Raw genomic sequence first — 23,094 nt, forward strand, 5'->3', positions numbered from 1 at the left:
TTTTGTTATCAGGATAATCCCCAGATAGAGAAACCCTGGTTTAATGGGTAGCTCTGGCTAACAGGCAGCACTTAACAGGAAAACCCTTAGATGATTTCCATCCTCTGTCTCCTTTTGTGGTTTATCTTCATTTCCTGTCCCTTTCTCTTCCCTAGCTATCTTCGAGCTCTAGTTGAAAAGCATTATTGTAGTTACTAGGAAAAAAAAAATCAAACTTACATTGCTTGCCCTGTTGATTTTTTTCTATTTTTTTAAAATTTAAATTAAAAGGGTTTTTTTTTGCAATGTTGTGTTGATTTCTGCTACACAACAGTGCAGAACAGCCATAATTATCCTTAGACCCCCTCCCTCTCTAGCCTCCCTACCCCCCACCCCCATCCCATCCCTCCAGGTCATCACAGAGCACAAGCCTGGGTTCCCTGTGGTGCACAGCAACTTCTCACCAGCTGTCCATCTTTCACCTAAGAGTTTCCGTCTGTTGCTGCTACTTTCTCCATTCGTCCCGCCGTCTCCCTCCCCATTGTGCCCACAAGTCCATTCTCTACATTTGTGTCTCCATTCCTTCCCTGAAAATAGCTTCATCAATATCATTTTTCTAGATTCCATATATATGGTTAATATACTTTATTTGTTTTTCTCTTTCTGACTTATTTCACTCTGTATAACTCTAGGTTCATCTACCTCACTCACTCAGTTCAGTCGCTCAGTCGTGTCTGACTCTTGGCAACCCCATGAACTGCAGCACGCCAGGCCTCCTTGTCCATCACCAACTCCCGGGGTCCACCCAAACCCATGTCCATTGAGTCAGTGATGCCATCCAGCCAGCTCATCCTCTGTCGTCCCCTTCTCCTCCTGTCCTCAACCTTTCCGCATTAGAACTGACTTAAATTTGTTCCTTTTTATGGCTGAGTAACGCTGCATTGTGTGTATGCACCACATCTTCCTTATCCACTCCTCTGCCGGTGGGCGTCTGGGTTGCTTCCCTGTCCTGGCTACTGTAAACAGTGCTGCCGTCAACACTGGGGAACACGTGTCGTTTTTGATTGTGATTTTCTCAGGGTATATGCCCAGTAGTGGAGTTGCTAGGTCATATAGTAGATTTATTCCTAGTTTTTTCATATTGTTCTCACTAATGGCTGTGTAAGTTCACATTCCCGCTAACAGTATAGGAGGGTTCCCTTTCCTCCACATCCTCTCCAGCATTTATTGTTGGTAGATTTTCTGATGCTGGCCATCCTGACTGCTGTGAGGGAGATACCTCATAGTAGTTTTAATTTGCATTTCTCTGTTAATTAATGATCTTGAGCATCTTTTCATGTGTTCATTGGCCATTGCCCTGTTTATTTATTTCTTTGATCTTTATTTTGGCCACACCACACAGCACGAGGAAGCTTAGCTTCCAACCAGGGATTGAACCAGGCCCCTGTGTGAAAACTTGGAGTCCTTAATCGCTGGACCACCAGGGGAGTCCCACCCTGCTTATTTTTAAGTATTCAGAATCAACAGAATCCGTGGTTTACTGATTTTACCCTCACTCTCCCCACACATACCCCTTTCTCAACTCTAAAGTGAGCCTTTCTTTCACCTTAGACATTTTATTTGGATTCTAAACAATTATTTTTACTTCTCTTTAGAAAATAAATATTCCACCTTTAAAGTTGCCTTTGTTCTTGTCTTCTAAAGTTGTTTTTTAAAGAAATTAAGAACCAGTTTTGTTTGGGATAAGATTCTACTTAGGTAATTCTGTGAGATCATTTACTTTTAGTTCTTCTTTATCTCTAATACAGTATTGTGCTCTTACTGCCTCATCAGACCCCTGCATGGCCCAGAAGCCTCCAGATACCCATTGTCAGTGACCTTAGCATTTTGCTGAAGTATTAACACTCAGGCTTTGGTGGAGAGAGAAACTAAGAGATAAAAAACTCATGTAACTTATTACCTAGTTTGGTAGACAAAATTCATATACACAGACTAACTTACAGCAAGCAATGTTTCTCAAACTTCTTTGACCACTGAGAAAAAAAATTATAAAATGTATTTTATGTGGTGACCTAGTTCTTTTTCTCTCTCTTCCTCCCCCAACCCCACCCCTTGAAGGGATCTTTACCTTACCACATGTTGAATGGTGGACTCACCTTCTTTTCCTCTAGTTCAAATTCTGCCTTCTTAAGAAAGCCTTCTCTAGCAATTCCAGGGTGCTGCGTCAGTGTCTCTTCTTTGAATACTTTTCCCACACATACTTGCTATCTTACTGATTTACACGGCACTTACTCGGTTGTCAAACTTCAACAATTTGAACCATCTGTTACTAAAGAGAAAATTAGAAGTGAAGAAGGTTCCAGCAGCAGTGAAAATGCCATCACAAAGCTGATGTATTTTTACCCTGTAGGAGAGATTCCAAGGCTACTCTTTTTTTTTTTTTTTTTTTTTTTGAGTTTAATTTTTTTTTAATTTTATTTTTAAACTTTACATAATTGTATTAGTTTTGCCAAACATCAAAATGAATCCACCACAGGTATACATGTGTTCCCCATCCTGAACCCTCCTCCCTCCTCCCTCCCCATTCCATCCCTCTGGGTCGTCCCAGTGCACCAGCCCCAAGCATCCAGTATCGTGCATCGAACCTGGACTGGCAACTCGTTTCATACATGATATTTTACAAGTTTCAATGCCATTCTCCCAAATCTTCCCACCCTCAAGGCTACTCTTACCCAGCACTCCGTATTTAAATGGTGTGCAAAAGAATGTCTCGATTTATATCCATGGCTCTCTGGTTTTCAACTGACAGCTTTACAATAATGTAGTGTAACTATAGATATTGTCATTGTTTATGACAATACTGTGCTGTCAATACTATTTTTAACATACACTTTGAAGAAGGCAGAGAAAAATGTATTTAGATTTTTCCTTTAAAATTGTTAAATAAAAGTAAATTGGCACCTTAAGAAATTTGTTGCAGTTATCTGGAAAAATACTTAATGTGAAAAGACTGATGCAGAATGAGTGAAATATCATTTATATTTTGTTTTACATTCTTGTTATTTCAGGTAGGTGTCTTGTTTCACTAAGCAGACTAGACGTAGGGCATAACCACACTTAAAATATTTTTTTCACCAAGTATCTGGAACATAGTACCTGTTAAATATGTTTATTGAATAAGAGTGAGGTTTTAGTAAAGAGTGATCAGAGTTAGGTAAGATTAATTTGGGAGAATTAGGGACTGGCTCTTGAACCTGATTTGAAGATGGTTTTTACGTAGGTTAATAGACGGGGAAGGGGCATCTCAGAGTGAGAGGACTGCAAGCCTGCCTTAATTTTATCAGATTCTAGAGTTCCTTGTGATTATCTCAGCATATTGCTAGGCTACAATTATTGTTCAAAATTTAATTATTAACCAACTTTATCTATCTTAGTTTCTAATAAAGAGCTTGCCTTTACTACTGATACACAGCCTTCTGAATTTTCAAAAGAAAAAACACTTCAGCATTCTTTTATTCCTTAATTGTTTCAAAGAATGTAATGCTGTGTTCCTTTACTTTCTTTTTTAAAAAATTTCCTCCACTTTGCAGCCTCTTCTTGCTTCAGCCCTCTCTTTTCTTTTGTTCATTTTCTTTTTTTGTTGTTGTTGCACTGTGCAGCTTGTGGGATCTTAGTTCCCTGACCGGGGATCGAACCCAGGCTCTTGGCAGTGAGAGTGCTGAGTCCTAACCACTGGACTGCCAGGGAATTCCCTATGTTCCTTTACTTTCATCAGAAGTGTGTAATTAAGTTATTTGGTTAAATATAGAATTCTTAACCTTTGATTATTTTTGCTGAGTCTTGCCTGGCCCTAAAGCTTACAGACTGGGATCAGTAGTGAACGCACTTCATTTAGCAGTCCTGCGATCAGAATATGATTTCTCATTATCTTGCACAACACTGAGAACAGTGCAGCGCAGGGCGAAGGTTGCTCTGCAGCCCTTAGGCCAGCAAAACGCAGCAGACACACAACTGCCTGTCCGTGCAAACGCTCCTCGTGTAAGCCTGGGGAGAAAATATCAAACGTGGCCTGCTCTTTGAGTAGATTGCTGATTAATAAGTCCCTGGGAAAATTCCATTAAGGAAAAGAGTTTTCATAGTTCAGTTCTCCTTTTTAAAAGCTTTTATTGAGACCAGGTGTTTCTCAGGTAGTTTAATCATTGTCAGTGTCACTGGGGCCCTTCTGGCAGCGCTGTTTATTTCTGAGTTGGAGAGCATCACAGTTTTTACCCAGTGCTGCGTGGTTCGCCTGAAAGTCAATAGAAAGAGGAGGAGGGATCAAATCACTGAGGACCTTATTGATCATTTTTCACATATTAAGGCATTTTTTATTATCTGTTCAGATGAAATTAAAATATTGTAATGTTGTATTCTTATCAAGATTTTAACCTCTTTTTGGTTAATTTTTATTTGTAGAAAATATGTTGATTAACTGAAACCCCCTTTGACCGTAAGGCTTTATTCTTCCAAGCACATGATGAAAATAATGAAAGCTGCTCTACGTCTTTTTCATCTTCGCACAGCTCCATTGAGCCTCTGTACCTGACCTACGGGATCATATTTGCCTGTGGCTGCTCCTTCGCCTACCAGCCTTCCTTGGTCATTTTGGGACACTATTTCAAGAAGCGCCTTGGACTGGTGAACGGCATCGTCACCGCTGGCAGCAGCATCTTCACAATTTTGCTGCCTTTCCTTTTGAGGGTTCTGACTGACAGCGTGGGCCTCTTCCACACCCTCAGGGTCCTCTGCATCTTCGTGTTTGTCCTCTTTCTGGCTGGCTTCACTTACCGACCTTTTGCTTCCAGTGCCAAAGATAAAGACGGTACAACCAAAGGAGGCAACAGACTCTCCCTCTTTTCCAGGAGAAAGTTCAGTCCTCCAAAAAAAATTTTCAATTTTGCCATCTTCAAGGTGACAGCATACGCAGTGTGGGCCGTTGGAATACCACTTGCACTTTTTGGGTACTTTGTGCCTTATGTTCACTTGGTGAGTACGCCGCTCTGGCTTTGCTGGTAACGGGTATTATTATTTCATACAGAAAAGCTTCTCAGAAGAGCAAGAGAGCTCAGATTGAAGTTGGCCTTAAATGTTTTCCTGGTTGTAATTCAGGGACTCTTGAAAGTCAGGGTTTCCTAAGACAAGGCCAGCACAGTCATCCGATCATTACATAGAGAATATGTTTCATGGTATGCTTTGGTATTTAACAGGTCACCAAACCTACACAAATAAAACCAACTTTGTTTTTTTTTTTAAGAACACTAAAATGTTGGAACAAATGTCATCTATACAAAAAAGTTGACAGGTCCCTTTTTGTTCAAATGGCTTATTAATCATAATCAGGGACAAAGATGGTGCAATGATTTTGTCAACACCAATAAATTATTTTTCAACAAAAGGGTGAAAAAATTAGGTAAATAGTAAAAGCCAGTGACTTTGACACAAAGAAGCACTTTGTCTACTTGTGAGATACTTCTGAAAAAATGGGAATTCCATTTGGAGGATTATTTGAGAAATGTTAGCAAGTTAACAAGTTCCAAATAACGAGAGCAAGGGTTTCATAGGAAATCAGGATTTCACGTGCCCGAGCACTTTATATTGCTTATTTATATTGCAAAGGCAAATTTCAACCTCTTTATAATAAGAGTAAGCAGTGTCTAAAGTATTTGCCCCTGGCAAAATTTGCTCAAAAGTGCTTATTATTATGTTTCTTCCTTTATTCTTGTTGTTATGACTGAAAATGTATTTATAGTTCAACATAGTTGATAAATGATAAACAAAAATGGTACTAGGATAAGTTTTTCTTTTATGTGTATACTGTGTGATTTGGAGTTTTTCTAGCTTTCAGTCTACTTTTGGACGCTTGTGCAATTTTCTTTAGTTAAAATTCTGGCGCAATTTGGCAGTGTAGTTCAGAGAATTACTGGGGTCAAGGGGTCAGCTAGTAAATGACATCATCAATCCTTTGTGGATCTAAGACAATTTGAATTCTTAATTCTCCTATTCCCTTTTTGCCAGAGGTTTTAAGGAGGCAGCTGGGATGATCAATGGGGAGACAAGGAGAGGACTAGCTTTTAGGACTCTGAACCATGAGGCATTTTGCAGAGACTGAGTTACTAGGTAAAATGACGTGGTATGTCACGCCTATCACATATGAAGTCTGTGGCTAAGAAACTAAGAAAACATCTGTCGTGTCCTTTTCAAGGATGAGTAGATTTTTTAAAAAAAATTCTGTTTGTTATCACAACGTGAAAACCCTTAGAGAAATCAATATCTCAACTTTGCTGCTGCTGCTGCTAAGTCACTAGTACCTGACATTTACCAAAGGACAAGTGGTAGTTGATTATCTAGTTATTTCTGGTAATTTCTAGTAATGTAATTTGTAAATTAATTTACATATATTATTTCATTTGACCTTCACAGTAAACTTGTGAGGTAGGCAGAAAAAATAATATTAGCTCATGATTTACAGGCTGGAAAGCAGATCCATCATTAACAAAGATTTTGAGCAGCTTCCCCAGAATCATGGCAGAGCAGGGGCTGGTTCCCTCCTGTTGTGTTTACCTGGAGAACACACCTGGCACGGTCTTCCTCTGGGGCACACCAGCTCCCGTCCCCAGATACACCACTGGAAACCTCCATTGTATTGAAGGGGGAGCGAGTGTTCCCTAAGAACTTCCATAAATATGTTATTGGTCTTTTTCTTAAAGTAGATGAAATTTCATAAAGACTAATGAGTGAGACAGTGTTATAGTTACTACTGTCAGCAGGAAGCTGTAAATCAGATGGTACACAGAACAACAAGGTCTCTGTTAACTCAGATAACAAACCAGGCCTTATTCTGCTCTCCCTCCTTCCAGGCATGTTTTCTTACAAAATGTGATACTTTTTCAATTGGGATTTTTTCTCCCTTTCGAACTCTTACGGCACTAAAGCCGTGGTGGAGAGGAAATACCAGTTACATGCCGGGCAGGTGGTTTAAATCTCCTGTTTGATGAGCATGCTGAGTTTGTCACTGTGTTGTAGTTTAAGGTCAGGATTAGGGATATTCGATACTCAATCCAGACTTCATGCAGTGGGATACCACCTCCCTCCTTAGAGGGGGGAAAAGGTGTCTGAAATCTTTCCAAGGACTGGTAAGATGGTGTTCAATTCATGTTGAATGTTGAAGGGAAAATGCCTGTAAGGCATAAGAACCTGTGCTGAAGGAGCATAAAATCTACTCTGAGTAGTAACATCGACCATTATAGTTTATAAAGGAATTTTACATAATTACCTTATATAATCTTCACCCCAGTGCAGCACCTGTAGTGTATCATCCTTATTTCATGAATGAGGCACTGAGAGGTATAAAAACTCGTCCAGGGTCACAAGACACAGTGGCTGGTAATTATTAGTGTAATACTTTCAGCAAGAGGCAGTATTGCATAGTTAGTAAAACAGATGCTAGTTTTGTCCCTTTATACTTGGGTAACCTTAGGTAACAGACTCTAACCATCAATTTCAACATCTATAAAATAGGGATAAATCCTTGTTGTAAGGATGACAAAAAAAAATGTATTTAAAGCATCTCTCCAGTTCTGGTATAAAAATGAGAGTTACTCACATTTAAGATGACATGATGGTGAATTGTCTGGTTTTAGTGGACGAGTCAAAGGAGAAAGATGGTATCTTTTTGGAAAAGTGGTTAGTAAAAGCTTCATAGGATTGGAATTGGTCCTTAATCATGAGCTTTGCTGTTAAAACTACGTCTTTAATTAGGGAACTAATTTCTCTATCTAGGTCTCCTTTGAAGGATTCAGAAATGCAGTGAGTGCTTTCATGGTTATGTTAAAAATTCTAAGGTCACTTGCTTGTTAGACTGTGTGTGATGATTTGAGAGAAAATATGTATGCTTTGTGGCATTCCTACTCTCAGAGCAAGGTTGAAAGTTTTCTTTTAGTGGTTGACTTTTAAAAATGAAGAATCATGTTGCTTCCTGGAAGGGGTCAAATGATTTCTTTTAAGCCTTCCCAGTTGTAATCTCTATTGTGAGGGTATGAATCTTTTTTCTTCTAGTTTTATTGAGAGATGATTGTCCTACAGCATGTTTTAAGTTTAAGGTATACAGCATGATCATTTGAATCGTATACATCTTGAAATGAATATCATAACAAGTGTAGTAAACATCCCATATCTCATAGATAGAAAATTAAAGAAATAGAGTAAGGGTACAAATCTTATATATTAATTTTGATGAGCTATAACTTTCCAAATAACCATTCCCATTAACAGCTGCTTTAGTTTTTCTGAATTGCCCTTTTTTTTCCTGAGAGTTGTTTTGTTCTGTTTTCTAGGTTAAGGTTTTTTTTTTAACTTTTTATTTTGTATTGGAGTATAGTTGATTATCAATGTTGTGTTGGTTTTTTCGGTGTACAGCAAAGTGGTTCAGTTATATATGTATCTATTCTTTTTCAAATTCTTTTCCCATCTAATTTTAGATTGTTACATAATATTTAGATTGTTACATAATATTGAGCAGAGGTCCCTGTGTCATTGTTGGTTATCCATTTTGTCTTGTTTTTTATTTTTTTTTTAACTTTTTATTTTGTCTTGGAGTATGGCCGATTAACCGCGTTACAGTGGTTTCAGGTGAACAGCAAAGGGACTCAGCCATACATACACTGTATCTATTCTCCCCCAAGCTCCTCTCCCACCCAGCCGCCAATGACATTGAGCAGAGTTCCGTGTTGCTAGTTAGCAGGTCCTCATTGGTTGTCCATTTTAATTATAGCAGTGTGTGCATGTCAGTCCCCCACTCCCTTGCTACCCCTTCCCTGCTGTGTTTCCTGTGTTTCCTCTCTGGTAACTGTAAGTTCATTCTTTAAGTCTGTGAGTCCGTTTTTGTTTGTAAATAAGTTTATTTGTGTAATTTTCTTTAGATTCTGTGACATCATATGTCTTTCTTTGTCTGACTTACTTCAGTCATCATGACACTCTAGGTCCATCCATGTTGCTGCCAGTGGCATTATTTCATTCTTTTTGATGACTAAGTAATATTCCATTGTATGTAAGTCCCACATCTTCTTTATCCACTCCTCTGTCGATGGACATTGGGGTTGCTTCCATGTCCTGGCTATTGTAAACAATGCTGCTAAGAACATTGAGGTGCAGTATCCTTTTGGAGGATGTTTTTCTCTGGTTACATGCCCAGGAGTGGGATTGCTGGATCATATGGTAATTCTATTTTAGTTTCTTAAGGAGCCTCCATACTGTTCTCCATAGTGGCTGTACAAATTTACATTCCCACAAACAGTGCCAGAGGGTTCCCTTTTCCACACACCCTCTCCAGCATTTATTGTTTGTAGCTTTTTAATAATGGCCATTCTGACTGGTGTGATGTGACACGTCATTATAGTCTTGGTCTGCATTTCTCTAATAATTAATGATGTTGAGCATTTTTCGTGTGCCTCTTGGCCATTTGTATATTAATATTTCTTTGGAGAAATGTCTGGATCTTCTGCCCGTTTTTAGATTGGGTTATTTGCTTTTTTTATTTGAGCTGCATGAGCTGTTTGTATATTTTTGAGATTAATCCCTTGTAGGTCACTTGGATTAAGTTTTTATGGCTTCTTCTTCTTCAGGTTTTCTTCACTAGCTTCCAGAAACATGCTTTTAGTTTTCCTCCTACCTCTCCATCATTCCTCTTATTAATAGTTTCTTCTGGTTCCTTCTTTTTCACCCTGACTCTGAATATCAAGGGACTTGCCTCTTGATCTTTTCCTGTATTAATTCCAAATGATGATTTCATCTAATTTCCTGAGTTCAGATATCATGTATATGCCAGTGGCTCAAAATTTATATTAATTTAGTCTAAACCCCTTTATTGAATTCTTTACCAAACTTTTATAGCCAACTGCTTACTTAATATCTCCACTTGGAGGACTGCAGGATGTTTCAGATTTAACATGAAGAGCCCTGAAGGTTATCCCCTGTCCTCCAAACCTGTTCTGCCCTCAGCGTTCCTTATCTCAGGAAATGGCAATTCCATCAGGCCCCAAACCTTGGAGGCATCCTTGGCGCCTCTTTCTTTCACACCATACTCCTGATCCAGACCAGAAATCTTGGTGGTTCTCCTTTCAAGATATATTTAGAATCTGTCCACTTCTCAACATCATCATTACTATACCTCTGACTGGGCCAGCATCACCCCTAGCCTGGATCACTATGTAATAGACTCCTATCTGATCTCCCCACCTCCTTCCTTGCCCTGCTGAAGTCTGTACTCAGAAACCACAGGTGTTCTTTCAACATAAGTCTCTCAGAATTTTTTAGTGGCTCCCCATTGCTCTGAGAGTAAAAACTAATTTCCTTCTGGTGGCTCTCAATGTAGGGTAAGGAAATTAGAGAAAGCGAGGTTCGGAGAAAGAACGAGACTGGCACTTTACAAGAACAAATCACTTTTAATGAGGCAAGGAGGGGCAGCAGTCAGATTAGTGAGTTGCTGCACTAACCCAAGAAAAGAGTTAAGTATATATAAGCATATATGTGGAAATCTACTGTCTTAAGGGGGCCTGTTCTTCTCCAAGGTTGTTCAGATTAGTTATGTCTTAAACGGCTGGGGCAAGGAATTCTGGAGATCGGCCAGAGGCTGGGACCAGCCGGGCGTAATCAATCTTAATGTCCATTTTTTTCTTCGGGTGAGAGAGTTCTTTGTTTTGTAGAGAATGGTGGGGAGGACCCGGAGGAGAGTTTTAACTCCAGGCTATTTTGAGCGCCTAACTTCCCTTCACTCAGAGTCCTCCGTGGCCTGTCCCCTCCTGTCTCCATCTCATCTGGCCCATCCCCTCACACACTCTGCTCTCACCACTCCGCCGTCTTTCCTGTTCACCTTTTAAGGAGGCTTGCCCTGACCACCTGGTTAAAACTCCCTTCATCCATTTCCCCTCCACACACTCCCAGACTGTCTCACACTGTTATTTCTTTGTCATACCTTCTAATGTGTTATATAACTTAATTGTGATGGTGATTGTTTGTTCTCTGTGTGTATACCTCTGCTAGAATGTAAATGTCAAGGCCAACCAAGAGTCCTTCTATGCCTTGTTCAGTGAATGAACCCGAGCACCTAGCACAGTGCCTAACATAGCAGTGGGTGCTCAAATATTTGTTGAATGACTAAATGTCTTATGGATTAATCAAAAGTGACACTATATAAGCACTGTTCAACTTCTCTTCATTTTGATCTTTAAAATTCTCTGCTATGATACTAAAATGATGTTTCACATGTTATACCTATAGGACATGATGGTATTCATACCCACTCCACAGTTAATCAATAAGCTCAAACTCAGCAGACCTCAGACTTAAAAGTACCACTAATGCCATCTGTTGATGGAGAAAAGAGTTGATGCGTTTTGCTTTTGACCTATAGCCATATATACATGTTGAAATTGAAAATTTATAAATGGAAGAAATTTGTGTGTCTCTGTCACTGTTGTGAGTGTGTGGAGGGATGGAATGGCCATCCCCATTAACAAGGAAAACTAGACAGTTGGTGTCTGCTCTCCTGCATAGCAGCTGAAAATCTTGCGGAGCCCTGGGTGGTGTGAGTGAGAACAGAATGGGGATACAGGCCCAGAGCACTGACCACAGGGCCGCATCAGTCAGATGCCTGATGAATGCCTGCAAATGGCAACAACGATGCAGCTCGTCTCAGTGGCATAGAACGTCCCATCCTCAGTATGAGAGTGCTGACTTAGTTTTTATTGCTTTTACATCTCTCCACCACTACTTGCCTTGAAAAGCAGCACTTGTGTTCTTTGACTCCAGAACATACGGCAGTGAAGTTTTAGGTTTTAAGCTTTGACCCACATAGTTTCTGTATCAGAGAGATGACTGACTCGTGTGTTGAAATTTGTGTTTATTAGCTCATTTTCAAAAAACTCCATAAGATGTGTCAGTTTTGTGGCAGATAGTAGTTGTCCTCAGAAGAAATTCTGATCTGGTACGAATATCCCACTTATCTGAGACTATGATTAAAGGCACCATTATTTGCCTGCTGACAGGGCAGTTCAGTGGATACCAAGTCCAATTGTAATTGGGAACAAACAAGTTGTGTTTTTAAATTAGAATGAAATCTGTAGGCAAACAAGCCAATCAATGGGGCATGTAAAACCTCAGGAGATATTTTATGGCTTTGATTAATGCCAGGTGCTCCATGGCTCAGTACTGGAATGCACCTGTTAGACTTCACTGGCCAGGTTACCACTGGCCACGTTGTAGTCACAGCAGGAATATCACCCCAGGGTAGAGCTCAGGGTGCTGAGCCGTGTAAATAGGAACAGCAGACATGTTCTTGTCTCTTTGTGGCTTCCTCAAACGGAGATTCAGGTGACATTTGTCAAGAATCTGTCATGTGCCAAGCATCTCCACAAAATCTCACATAACCATCACAAGGGTGAGGGTAACAAATGTCATAAACAATTATATACTTGGAGCCAAGGAAGCGACTTTGCTAAATAAGCTATGCTTAGTCAGGGTCAAGCACTGAGTTTGCTCAGAGCTGGGATTTGAACGTGTGTCTCAGACTCTGAGTCTCGTGTTCTTTTCGTAGAGTTCTCTGTTCTCTCTTTGGATCACCTGAGAGGTGGAGTGCTGCCTGCCATCAGCCGCACTGGGCTGGGACCAGGATTTTCTTTGGCTTTTGCATGTTTCCCCTCTGTTCTAGCAGAACTAAGCACAGAAGCAGGGCTGGACCATCCAGGCACTCAGAGCACGCCGCACAGCCATGGAGAGGACTCCGAGCAAATGGGCTGATGTGAATGACAGGGTGTCACGGAACTGTTCTCTCAGCCCCTGTGTCTCCTCTTTTGGTCTCTAGGACGTTGTGAATATGAGAAAATCAAGTGGAACATGAAATATGCATAGTTTCTTGCTCAGTTTGGTTTTATACAGTAAACATTAAGCATAGCTGAAGAAAAAAATGGACAAATGTACAAATCTATAGTAAAATATACAAATGTATTTGATTGATAACAGAGTACTATTATAGGAAAGTGCGAAGAAACAAATTGCTTGAATTTTAGAGTTACATATAAACTCTGAAGACCCTGATAGATCTTTAAGTGTCCTGTGTGTGTGTGTTCTAAGTCACTTCAGTCTTGTCCAACTCTTTGCGACCCTATGGACCGTAGCTCCCCAGGCTCCTCTGTCCATGTGATTCTCCAGGCAAGAATGCTGGAGTGTGTTGCCATGCCCTCCTCCAGGGGATCCTCCCAACCCAGGGATCAAACCTGGGTCTCTCATGTCTCCTGCGTTGGCAGGCGGGTTTTTTTTTTCCTACTAGTGCCACTTGGGAAGCCCTGTGAAGTGTCCTAAGACACTGAAGTTTCCTGAGAAGGCCCTAAAAGCATTGGAGAAACTGTTGCTTCTCTTGTCCCCTCACCATATCTATAATGTTTTTTCTTTTTTTTTTAATTGAAGTATAGTTGATTTACAATATTATATTAGTTTCAGGTATACAACATAGTGATTCAATATTTTTATAGATTTAAAAAATTATATAAATTTATTATAAATCTATATAAATTCATTTATAAATCTATAATAAAATTTATTGCAAGATATTTAAAGTTGTTATAAGATACTGGCTTTAGTCCTCATGCTGTACAATATGTCCTTGTAGCTTACTTAAGCATAATAGTGTGTACCTCTTCATACCCTATTCCCTGTTTTGCCCCTCACCCCTTTCCTCTCCCCAGTGATAACCACTAGTTTATCCTCTGTATCTGTTTTTCTGTCTTGTTAATTTATAAATTTCGCCAGGTCTTTGTGTTTAATTGTCTCATGTTTTATTTGTTAAAATATAATATTCTCTAGAAAAATCTCAAAATTTAACTGTAATAGGGATATTTGCTTTATCCGTCAACTCGTCGGATTAATATCAAAATTTTTTCAAGTTTGAGGAACCTAAATTTAGCTGATAAGGGGTCCTATCCTGATTTTTCTGTCAACTAGAAAATAAATTGTTATGATAGAGAATTAACACAACAGAAATATTAATTTGAAGACTCTTAAAGGTATGAGGGTAAACCTGGACATTGCCTTTCACCCTGCATTTCCCAGGTGGCTCTGGTGGTTGGAGAGAATTGTCTGATCAATTGAGAGTACCTTCTGCTAGTTTAACCTTCTCTCTAGGTTCTGGGACATTTCTTTGGAAAAGCCCTCACAGACACTAACTCCAGTGATTACAGAGTATCGAGGGAGAAGGTAACTTACGTATTCATGATGTAGGGAAGCGTCTCTAGATCCAAAGAAAGTTTGAGGGGTGCACGTCTCTTACGTATCTGCCCCCAGATGCCACTGTCCCTTTTCCCCTTTGCTTTCCAGCCCCATTATCTGTATCTAGTTTTTTCACTCCTCTACCTTTTGGCAACTCACTTATCATCAGAAAGTTTATATTCCCTCATAACAAATTGGAGAAAAGCTCATTTAACTGTAGTTAGTTTGGAGGCAAAATTGCAAACATGGACAACTGATGTGCAGTTACGTAGTCCAGCTGTGTCTGCATCCATGTCAAGTTGAACTGATTTATTGTCAGAGTAACAGGGCCAGAACAACTGCAGCATTCAATCTTCAGAGCATGGTTTAGCATCCTGTATGCCCAGTCATCACAGCCACACGAGGGTTTATTTTAACTCCTAAGTTTCTTTTAAACATAGTATTTTTATTTCCAACACTTTTATTAACATTTACTTTCTAAGACTATCCCACAAGTATTATCTCTTGCTGGAGCCTCAGAGCCACCCTACAAGATGGGCAGGATCAGATTCCATTTAGCAGGAGAGGAACTGGACTTGGGGTTATTAAGACAACTTGCTCAGGGTTGTAAGGCTGGTGCCTGGTGCAGCCTTGAGCTTGAGGCTTGAGCTTGGTCTTCTTAAATGCGTGGCTTTGAAGTAAAATATAAATATTTAAATGCCTTTAAAAAAAGTATGATAGTAAATTAGGAGTTGAATGGAGTGTACAGGTCATTTAATGGTACTTAAAAAAAAAAACTGGTAAAGTAGTTAAGACACAGAAAGGTTAAGTTGCTTGCCAAAAGTCACATAGTTATAAAAATGGTAGAACCTGGCACCATAACATGCAAGAATATCCACGGAAAATGAATGGAAGCTTATCCTAGCCTGAAATGTGTATGTAGTGGAAACTGAATCATTAGAGGAATGAAGTTGGCTTATTTAACACAACCCTCATCAGTTTATGGGGTTCCTTTCCCAGTCTGGAGGTCACCTCACCATTTTGACACAGTCCAGGTATTCAGAGTTGCCAGCAGCGATTGTACTGGTTTTGTCATCTTTCTTTCATGGATATATTTAGAGCTCAAAGTTACAGTTATTGAGTGGCTGAGCCCCAAGGATGCAGGGTTCATAGCAGAATTCATCTAAACCAGAGGTGACTGTATATGGGGCCAGGTCTGGGCAGCTGAGCTGACCTCACCTGCCTTGTTTATCTGTTTCTTGTAAGGTTCTGACAGGAGAAAGGCCTGGAGGCCCATTACATGTCCTCAGCCCTGGGATGGTGATTGCAGAGTTTTGGAAACATTTTAAAAATGATTTCCATTGGGATTATATAACCTGAAGAGTTGCCCTATCTCAGTCTTCTGGCACTATAACCAGATAAAAGAGGCAGAGTTGACATTTTAATTTTGTTTTTAGCCTGGATGCTAAACAATAAAGTTTAAATACTAGGGGTTAAATTTCATTTTTGCCTTACCTCCCTCCCTCCCTCCTTTTTGTTCTTGATTTGGGTTTATTATTCTGATTATCTTTATTGTTACTTTGACATTTATTAGCTATGCAGAATGTTTTGGTACTTTGCAGAATAAAAAATAATCAAGATTTTTCACCAAGATTTTCTAATTTAAGTAAGTTTTGTTTTTTCATTCAAAAGCATGCTTATAAGATTTCCTTGACAACAAGAATATTTCTTTGTATAGTGTATTGATTTAAATATCAGAATTTACTGTGTGCTGATCACACACACACACACACACACACACACCCCTGCTAAATTTTTTCCTTATTATGTGGTCTGGAAATGTTTTGTTGTTCATTTATTTCCATTTCATTTCATTCATTCATTCCCATCCCAGTGGACTTCCCTAAAGATAGGAAGGAATTCACTTCACAGATATATTTTCTGATTCAACTCTCACAGCAGCCTTTTATGAGGAAAGCAGCATTGATACTGGTCTCTCCTACTAATAGATAAGAACCTGGACCAAAAGAGAGGTTTTCTTTTGCGCAGAGTTGCACAGTAAGTGGCAGGGATGTTCCTAGGATAGAGTTAGGGTGAGTTATTCCTTTGTCGCTGCTGTATTTTCTTGCATGTGTAATTCCCTCTCAGGAATTACGACTCAGTTGTGCGGATTCAAATTGAGCAGATTCAAGTGCATACCTGATAGATACTCACCAGGCACCTGCGGGTGCCTTCAGATGTGGGATTGCAGTGCTGAGGAGGGCTGTAGTCTCTATTCTCAGGGAGCTCAGTAAACAGTAACCCCGTGAATAAACAAGGTAGTTTTCAAATAGTATATTTTCTTTGAAGGCAGTAAAATGAGATGGAAGGTGGCGGTGGGACGTGACCTCAGTTTGTAAATCAGCGACAACCCATTTGAGGAGGTGCTGGTAGGTGCATTCTCTGGGTGAAGGGCAGCAGTAGGTATTTAGAAGACAGAAAAATGAGATGGCTTCCTGTTGCCCACAGGAAGCCTATGGCATGGAAATTCTCCAGTTTCTGTCTTTAAGGCCAGCCAACAGTCAATGAATTTTTTCATTCAACTTATTTTTATCTGATGTATTATATTAAAATCTGTATGTTAGAAATGAAAAATTCTTGCACAGGACCCAAGCATTGCTTTTTCTGCAGATACCTCATTCACTACTTAACATCCTCTAACTGCAGTCCTCAGTTCTCCTGTGGTTATTACATGAGTGAGTAGATATCCTCTCACCATCACTTTATCCCCACTTTTTTCAGATTTTTTTCAGTGGTGTCTATGCTTTTCTTGCTTTTCTAACCTTGCATTTATTTCCCTGCAGATCTCACCATCTGCTGCAATTTGACTACTCAGGTTAGTGAAAATTTGCCCATTTACCAGTTTTGTGCCTTAGGCAGTATTCACCAGCATTCTCCTACTTGAGATGAATAAGGATCTTTACTTCTCTGGCCACTTGTGACTCATTAATGGTGAAGTTCCATATCTTTAGAACAGTTTCATCCAAAAAAAGCTAGCTGGTTTTTTGAGTATTTTTTTTCTTCTGAATTGTAGTACACTAGTATAGGAACCGGAGAAGACAATGGCACCCCACTCCAGTACTCTTGCCTGGAGAATCCCATGGGCGGAGGAGCCTGGTGGGCTGCAGTCCATGGGGTCGCGAAGAGTCGGACACGACTCAGCGACTTCACTTTCACTTTTCACTTTCATGCATTGGAGAAGGAAATGGCAACACACGCCAGTGTTCTTGCCTGGAGAATCCCAGGGACGGGGGAGCCTGGTGGGCTGCCGTCTATGGGGTCACATAGAGTCGGACACGACTGAAGTGACTTAGCAGCAGCAGCAGCAGTATAGGAACATGATAGGAAGACAATATATAATACAAAAGAAATCTAGAAATGAATCATTTACAGATAAATGAAAACAGAGCTGCTGCTTTTAGTAAGGTAGAGTAAGCTTGTCATGTCTTCCAAATTATATTTCAGTTCAGTTGCTCAGTCGTGTCCGACTCTTTGCGACCCCATGAATCACAGTACGCCAGGCCTCCCTGTCCATCACCAACTCCTGGAGTTCTTAATTAGCCAAAAATAATATGTACTTACAAATAATAATATGTATTTACAAATAATTCAACACTAGTTTTTAGAAGTGATGGATGGTTTATTCAGGCATGAAAATTATCCCTAGAATGTGGGCCCCATACAGCTGAAAGATTTAAGATTTATGGTGGAGAAAGAAATCCTCAAACATTGAAGAGTATCTGATTTTACGTTAAGTTGGAATGCAGCAGTAGTGTGTTTTGGTTAGGCCCTCCTACTGTATGATGTGTTCAGTGTACGTATGGGAAAGGCTGGTGAAGACTGTGGATTTATCTACAACATATACTGGGGCATTTTGTGTGGGGAGGGTCCTAACACCTCATGAAATGATAAAGAAGAACCAAGTAAGGCAGACGGGACAAGGGTAGGGACAGAGCCTCCTCTTCACTGCTGCATCCCAGCCCCCAGCACGCAAATCGTTTTGACCAGTTTGAGGCTGAGCTTATAGGTTGGTTGAGTTGCTGGAGTATGAAGTCTAGTAATTTCCCTACTCCTGACAGTTTTTCTGTTCTAATTGTGCTTTATGTTCTTCAACTCTTGTGGAGAGGAGTTAATTGGTTTTGAGACTTTCTCTGATCACACATGTGTAATTAGTGACAAGGTGGAAGTAAAAGTATGTTTATCTAGACTAGTGTCGATGAGGAGTAATTTAAAGATACGGAAATGGGTGGCTAGAGGTACGTAGTCAGTATATAGTCGGCCCTGCTAAGGTGGAATACCCTCTCTCATACCTTGTACCATGTGCTTCCAGGAGAATGGGATGTCTGAGTGGATCTCCACCACATAGACTAGCAGATTCTGCCGCAGCCTTGTGACCCCTGCACACATCTGTAGGATATAAAGTGCTCCCATGTGTTGATTATTTAATTTATGAAGCATGGTAAAAACCTCAACATAAATCGGGTATCCCTGGGTTTGCTCCTGTGAACACACAGCTTCCTTTTACATGTCTGACTCCTCGGGAGCTGTCCTAGGGACTTCTCACAGCTCCCTGCCGGTGTCTCCTGGCTCCTGGTCTCCAGCTTTCAGGGCCGCCCTGAGTCCTGGAGTCGGGATGCCCGGTCCTGGGGTCCCCGTCCCACGTCTCCTCGTGAGGTGCTAAGTTAGTGTCACATTCGCCTTCACAGCTGCCCTGTCACACATCTAGAGTAGTGTGTCAGACCTGGCGCCTCCTTTTCTCTCCTGAAACCAAATTCCTAGGTCATAAAACCTACCTGTACACATAATTTTTTAAAAAATCAGTAATGCCCCACTTGTAACATAAAAAGAAATAAACAGTAGTTTTTGGATAAAATAATACGTATTTTAAAAGGTAATGTTTGGGATATATGTGACAACACAGAGGAACCTTGAAGACATTATGCTAAATGAAATAAACTAGATACAAAGTGTATGATTTAACTTAGATGAGGCACCTAGGGGAGTCAGATTCAGAGAGATGGAAGTACAGTGAGGGCTCCCAGGGACTTTAGAAGGGGGAAGAGGGGAGAGATTATTTAATGGGTTTCGAGTTTCAGTTTGAGAAAGTGAAGAAGTTCTGGAGATGGGTGGTGGTGATAGTTACATAAGAACGTGAATGTACTTAATGCCACTGACTGTATACACTTTAAAATGGCTTAAATGGTAAATGTTATGTGATAAAAAAAATTATTAAAATAAAAAATTAATTGGAAAAAAGGCAGTGTTTGGGCACAACTATATCAGATAAAAATAGCCTCTGTAGATTTCCAGAACATCCCTCCAAGGGAGTGAAGCAGTGTGCAGTGTCGACTTGAAACCAAGGAAGTGATGTCCAAGATCTTAGACTCTGTAAGGAACAGAGCTCACAATTTCAAAGACTTTTTTACCTGCTCTGCCTAGGCCTTCTAACTCTACAAAAGACTGAGAGTCATGCCCGCTGCCTTAATCCAGGGCACTCAGGCTTTCTACTTTCTTATCTATCCTGCAGAGGTGTGGTCCTTTTCTTCCTGAATGCTTTAAAATCACAAGTCAGGACCGAACATGTCTAAAATAATGTTAGTCACCACCGCCTCACCCCGACTCTGAAGTAGTCTTATTCTTTAAAGAGGGGGTAAAAAATTGGGATAGACAATTTCAGAAGTATGTGAAAATGGCAGCAGTGGAAGGGAGATCTGAGGTTAATCCTATTTTTTTTCTTTTTTGGCCATCCCACGAGGCATATATAGGATCTTAATTCCCTGACCAGGGATCAGACTGATGCGCACTGCTGTGGAAGTATGGAGTCGTAACCATTGGGCTGCCAAAGAATTCCCCAATCCTAATGATTTTTGATCTTTATTCAGATAATTTTTAAAAAATGTGATGTGATCCTAGGGAGAGAATTTAAGAGATAACTCTTAGATATTAGTAAAGAAGACAAGCTCTGTGGTGTGCCTTAGAAAGACTGAAGGAGAAAGGAGGCCAGAAGGCTTTTGGTAAAAGGGTTCTCTAGCCAGCATCACTAGCCTGAAAGAATCTTAGTGAGGAGAGGTTAGAAGAAGGTAGAATTTTCGTGGAAGGATCAGTCTTTTATCACTTTAAAATTAAGGGCAAAATCAAGAAGCTAAGTAAGAACTAATAATGCTCCAGGGTCATTATCAAATTACCCAGAATTCTAGTGATTTAAATAATACTTTCTGAAGTTATCCCTTCCTATTTTAAGACAAAGTCTATCTTAAACTTCAAAAATTCAGCCTTAATTGAACTAGCCTTTTGCTGGCTGCGTTTGTTCATTTTGGACTATTTTTCTAAGTTCACGCAGTTCAGCTGTTGACTAGAAACTCCATAACCCACACCTGTCCATCTGCATGTACATTTAGCTGATGGGTGATTTTATCACCAGATGAATCCAAGAGTAAGTTTAGAAGAGCATGTATCACCTCCTCCCTTAAAAAAAAATAAATGAAAACATGGAAACTCAGTGATGCCTCAGAAAAGCATTAACCACAACCAGGGGTCTGCATCTGTGGAGACCTTGCTACCGCTTTGTACCTTCAAAGTGCTGTCCTGAAGCGTTAGGCAGTCATGCAGGCATGCTGGGGACCACAGTGGAGCCTTCCCGAGCCATCCCGACCAGAGAAGAGGCAATCCACCTCCTTCAGAGATGGGCCCTGGCTCCACAGTTCACAGTCCACTGTGTCCATCCAGTCTAGCCAGGAGCCAGGGGTCTGAGGGAGTGGCGACCTTGGTGTGCCATGAGCAAGGCTCCAAGAAAGCTGTTCAGAATCATATTTGGATTTGGGTGGAATGAATAAAAGTTAAATCAACCAACAGATTAAACATGTTTCATAGTTCAAGAAGGATGAGAATAATTTTTGATAATATGAGAACTATCTGGCATGGATATTGTCAGGGTCACTAATAACTTCAAGTTATGTAAAAACCCTAGTGATTTATTTTTTAAGATTAAGTTCATTTTAACTTCTATAATTTAGGATCATTTGAAAGAAAGTGAAGTCGCTCAGTTGTGTCCAACTCTTTGCTACCCTATGGAGTATATAGCCCACCAAGCTCCTCTGTCCATGGATTTTCCAGGCAAGAATACTGGAGTGAGTTGCCATTTCCTTCATCCAGGGGATCTTCCCAACCCAGGGATCAAACCCAGCTCTCCTGCACTGCAGGCAGACACTCTAACCTCTGAGCTACCAGGGAAGCTTCTAAATCCAGATTGGTTTTGACAGATAATTCCTCTGAAACATTTTGCCAAATCTCACCTAAACAATACTATGTCAAGGATGACCTTTGTTTTAATCAAAGGAAAATTATTTTTGGAAAAAAAAAAAAAACAGAGAAAAATAATCAGGTCTTAAGAATTTTTAGAGTTAGAAAATGTTTTTCAAATCAGGGATTTCCAAACCATCAGCTACCTTCCTTCCTTTAGAACTCGTCTTTTTCTACCCCTTGGTGGCTGTTAAATAAGTTCCTGGAAACGCTTCCCTTTTCTCAGTCTTGACTTTTATGTGTCTTAGTAGTGCCGTGTGTGATTACCGGCAACCATGGAAACCCATCTCAATGAAATGGAAAGACTGGCCGTTTAAAAAAACAAGCAGGGCCAACTGCCCATGCCTCCTAGAGTCCTGCCAGGGCAAAGGTCTGCCCTCCACTGGGTTAGCTCCTGGGGAGGCAGGCAGTACCCATGCCACGGCTTTAATTGCAACAGGTACCTTATTAGTAAAGAGACAGTGGGCTGCCTAAGATATTAGCCCTTAAAAATGTTGGCAGCCAAGGAGATTCTGTGTTTTCACTTCAAGTACATCTTAGAGCTGTTTTACTTCAAAGCACAGTTGATCAGATTTAACATGTTAAAATGATTTTTGAGGCTGCCCTAATCAGCACTTGTCTTAATGGCCATAAAGTCCTATTTCAATATTAAATGGTGTAAAGGGATTAATTTTATGTACCCAAATCTGTGGGCTTAGTTTTCTGCTATCTGTAGTCACCTCACTGGACTTGCTGGTGTACTGTACTCATGTAAAACTTTCTCAGGGATGCCCTGCAGTGCTGACTTACTTTCTTAGCAAAAACAAAGATGGAAAAAAACACAATTATTGTAAAAAAGAAAGAAAAAAACAAACCAAACCCTCAATCCATTCAGATTTCCGTTCATCGTTCTTTGAAGTCAAAGGGTAGTATAAAGTTTTGATTTGCAACAAAATCTGAGATTATCCATTAACTACTCTAGCAGCCTTCTACTGCCTTTCAAATGTACATGTAATTTTTAAAGGAACCAGGCTCTTTTCTTTGTGATTGCCTTTAAAAAGAGTATATTTAAGTAGAATACACTTAAATACTCCACTTAAAGAGTTATGGAGTAGCTTTTCGGGTGTTGGAAGGATGTGTTCTTAGAAATTAAATTGCATGCAAGGAAGAGGCAACAAGCGGAACCTGCTAGTCTCGGGTTAGAAGAGATTAACTTGCTCAGGAAGAGCGAGAGAGCGGAAGTGCTCGGAACTCAGCATCCCTGTGGGGAAGTAGGAAGCTGGAGAAATTCTGAATTCCACAGCCCTGAAAATATGGTGTGGCATTTATTATCCCGTTTTTGAAGGTACCATGTAAATGTAAATGATACAGGTCCCTTGTCCCCACCGAAAGGACTGCAACAGGACTACCTGTTGTCTGCCTCCTTCTCAGCTTGATGGTGTGGGTCTGATGAGGAGGGCCGAGGATCGGGGAATGAGACAAGGACAGGTAATGACTGCTGCCTGGAATCAGTTCTCTCCCAAA

At 40.2% G+C, this 23,094-nt stretch overlaps 1 protein-coding gene and 1 non-coding gene across 2 annotated transcripts in view; one reads left to right on the forward strand and one right to left on the reverse strand.

The window, feature by feature from the left end:
- SLC16A10 (solute carrier family 16 member 10) overlaps nt 1-23,094 on the forward strand; it is a 115,527-nt gene that overhangs the window by 74,028 nt on the left and 18,405 nt on the right. The window contains exon 3 of the mRNA XM_025295030.3: nt 4,542-5,004. Within this exon, the coding sequence (XP_025150815.1) occupies nt 4,542-5,004 (463 nt within the window). The remainder of the gene's footprint in view (nt 1-4,541; nt 5,005-23,094) is intronic.
- TRNAE-CUC lies at nt 3,654-3,726 on the reverse strand. Its single transcript has one exon. It is a non-coding gene; the product is annotated as a tRNA-Glu (tRNA).

The sequence above is a fragment of the Bubalus bubalis genome, chromosome 10 (genome assembly GCF_019923935.1).
Source record: "Bubalus bubalis isolate 160015118507 breed Murrah chromosome 10, NDDB_SH_1, whole genome shotgun sequence".
In the NCBI taxonomy this organism is placed as follows: domain Eukaryota; kingdom Metazoa; phylum Chordata; class Mammalia; order Artiodactyla; family Bovidae; genus Bubalus; species Bubalus bubalis.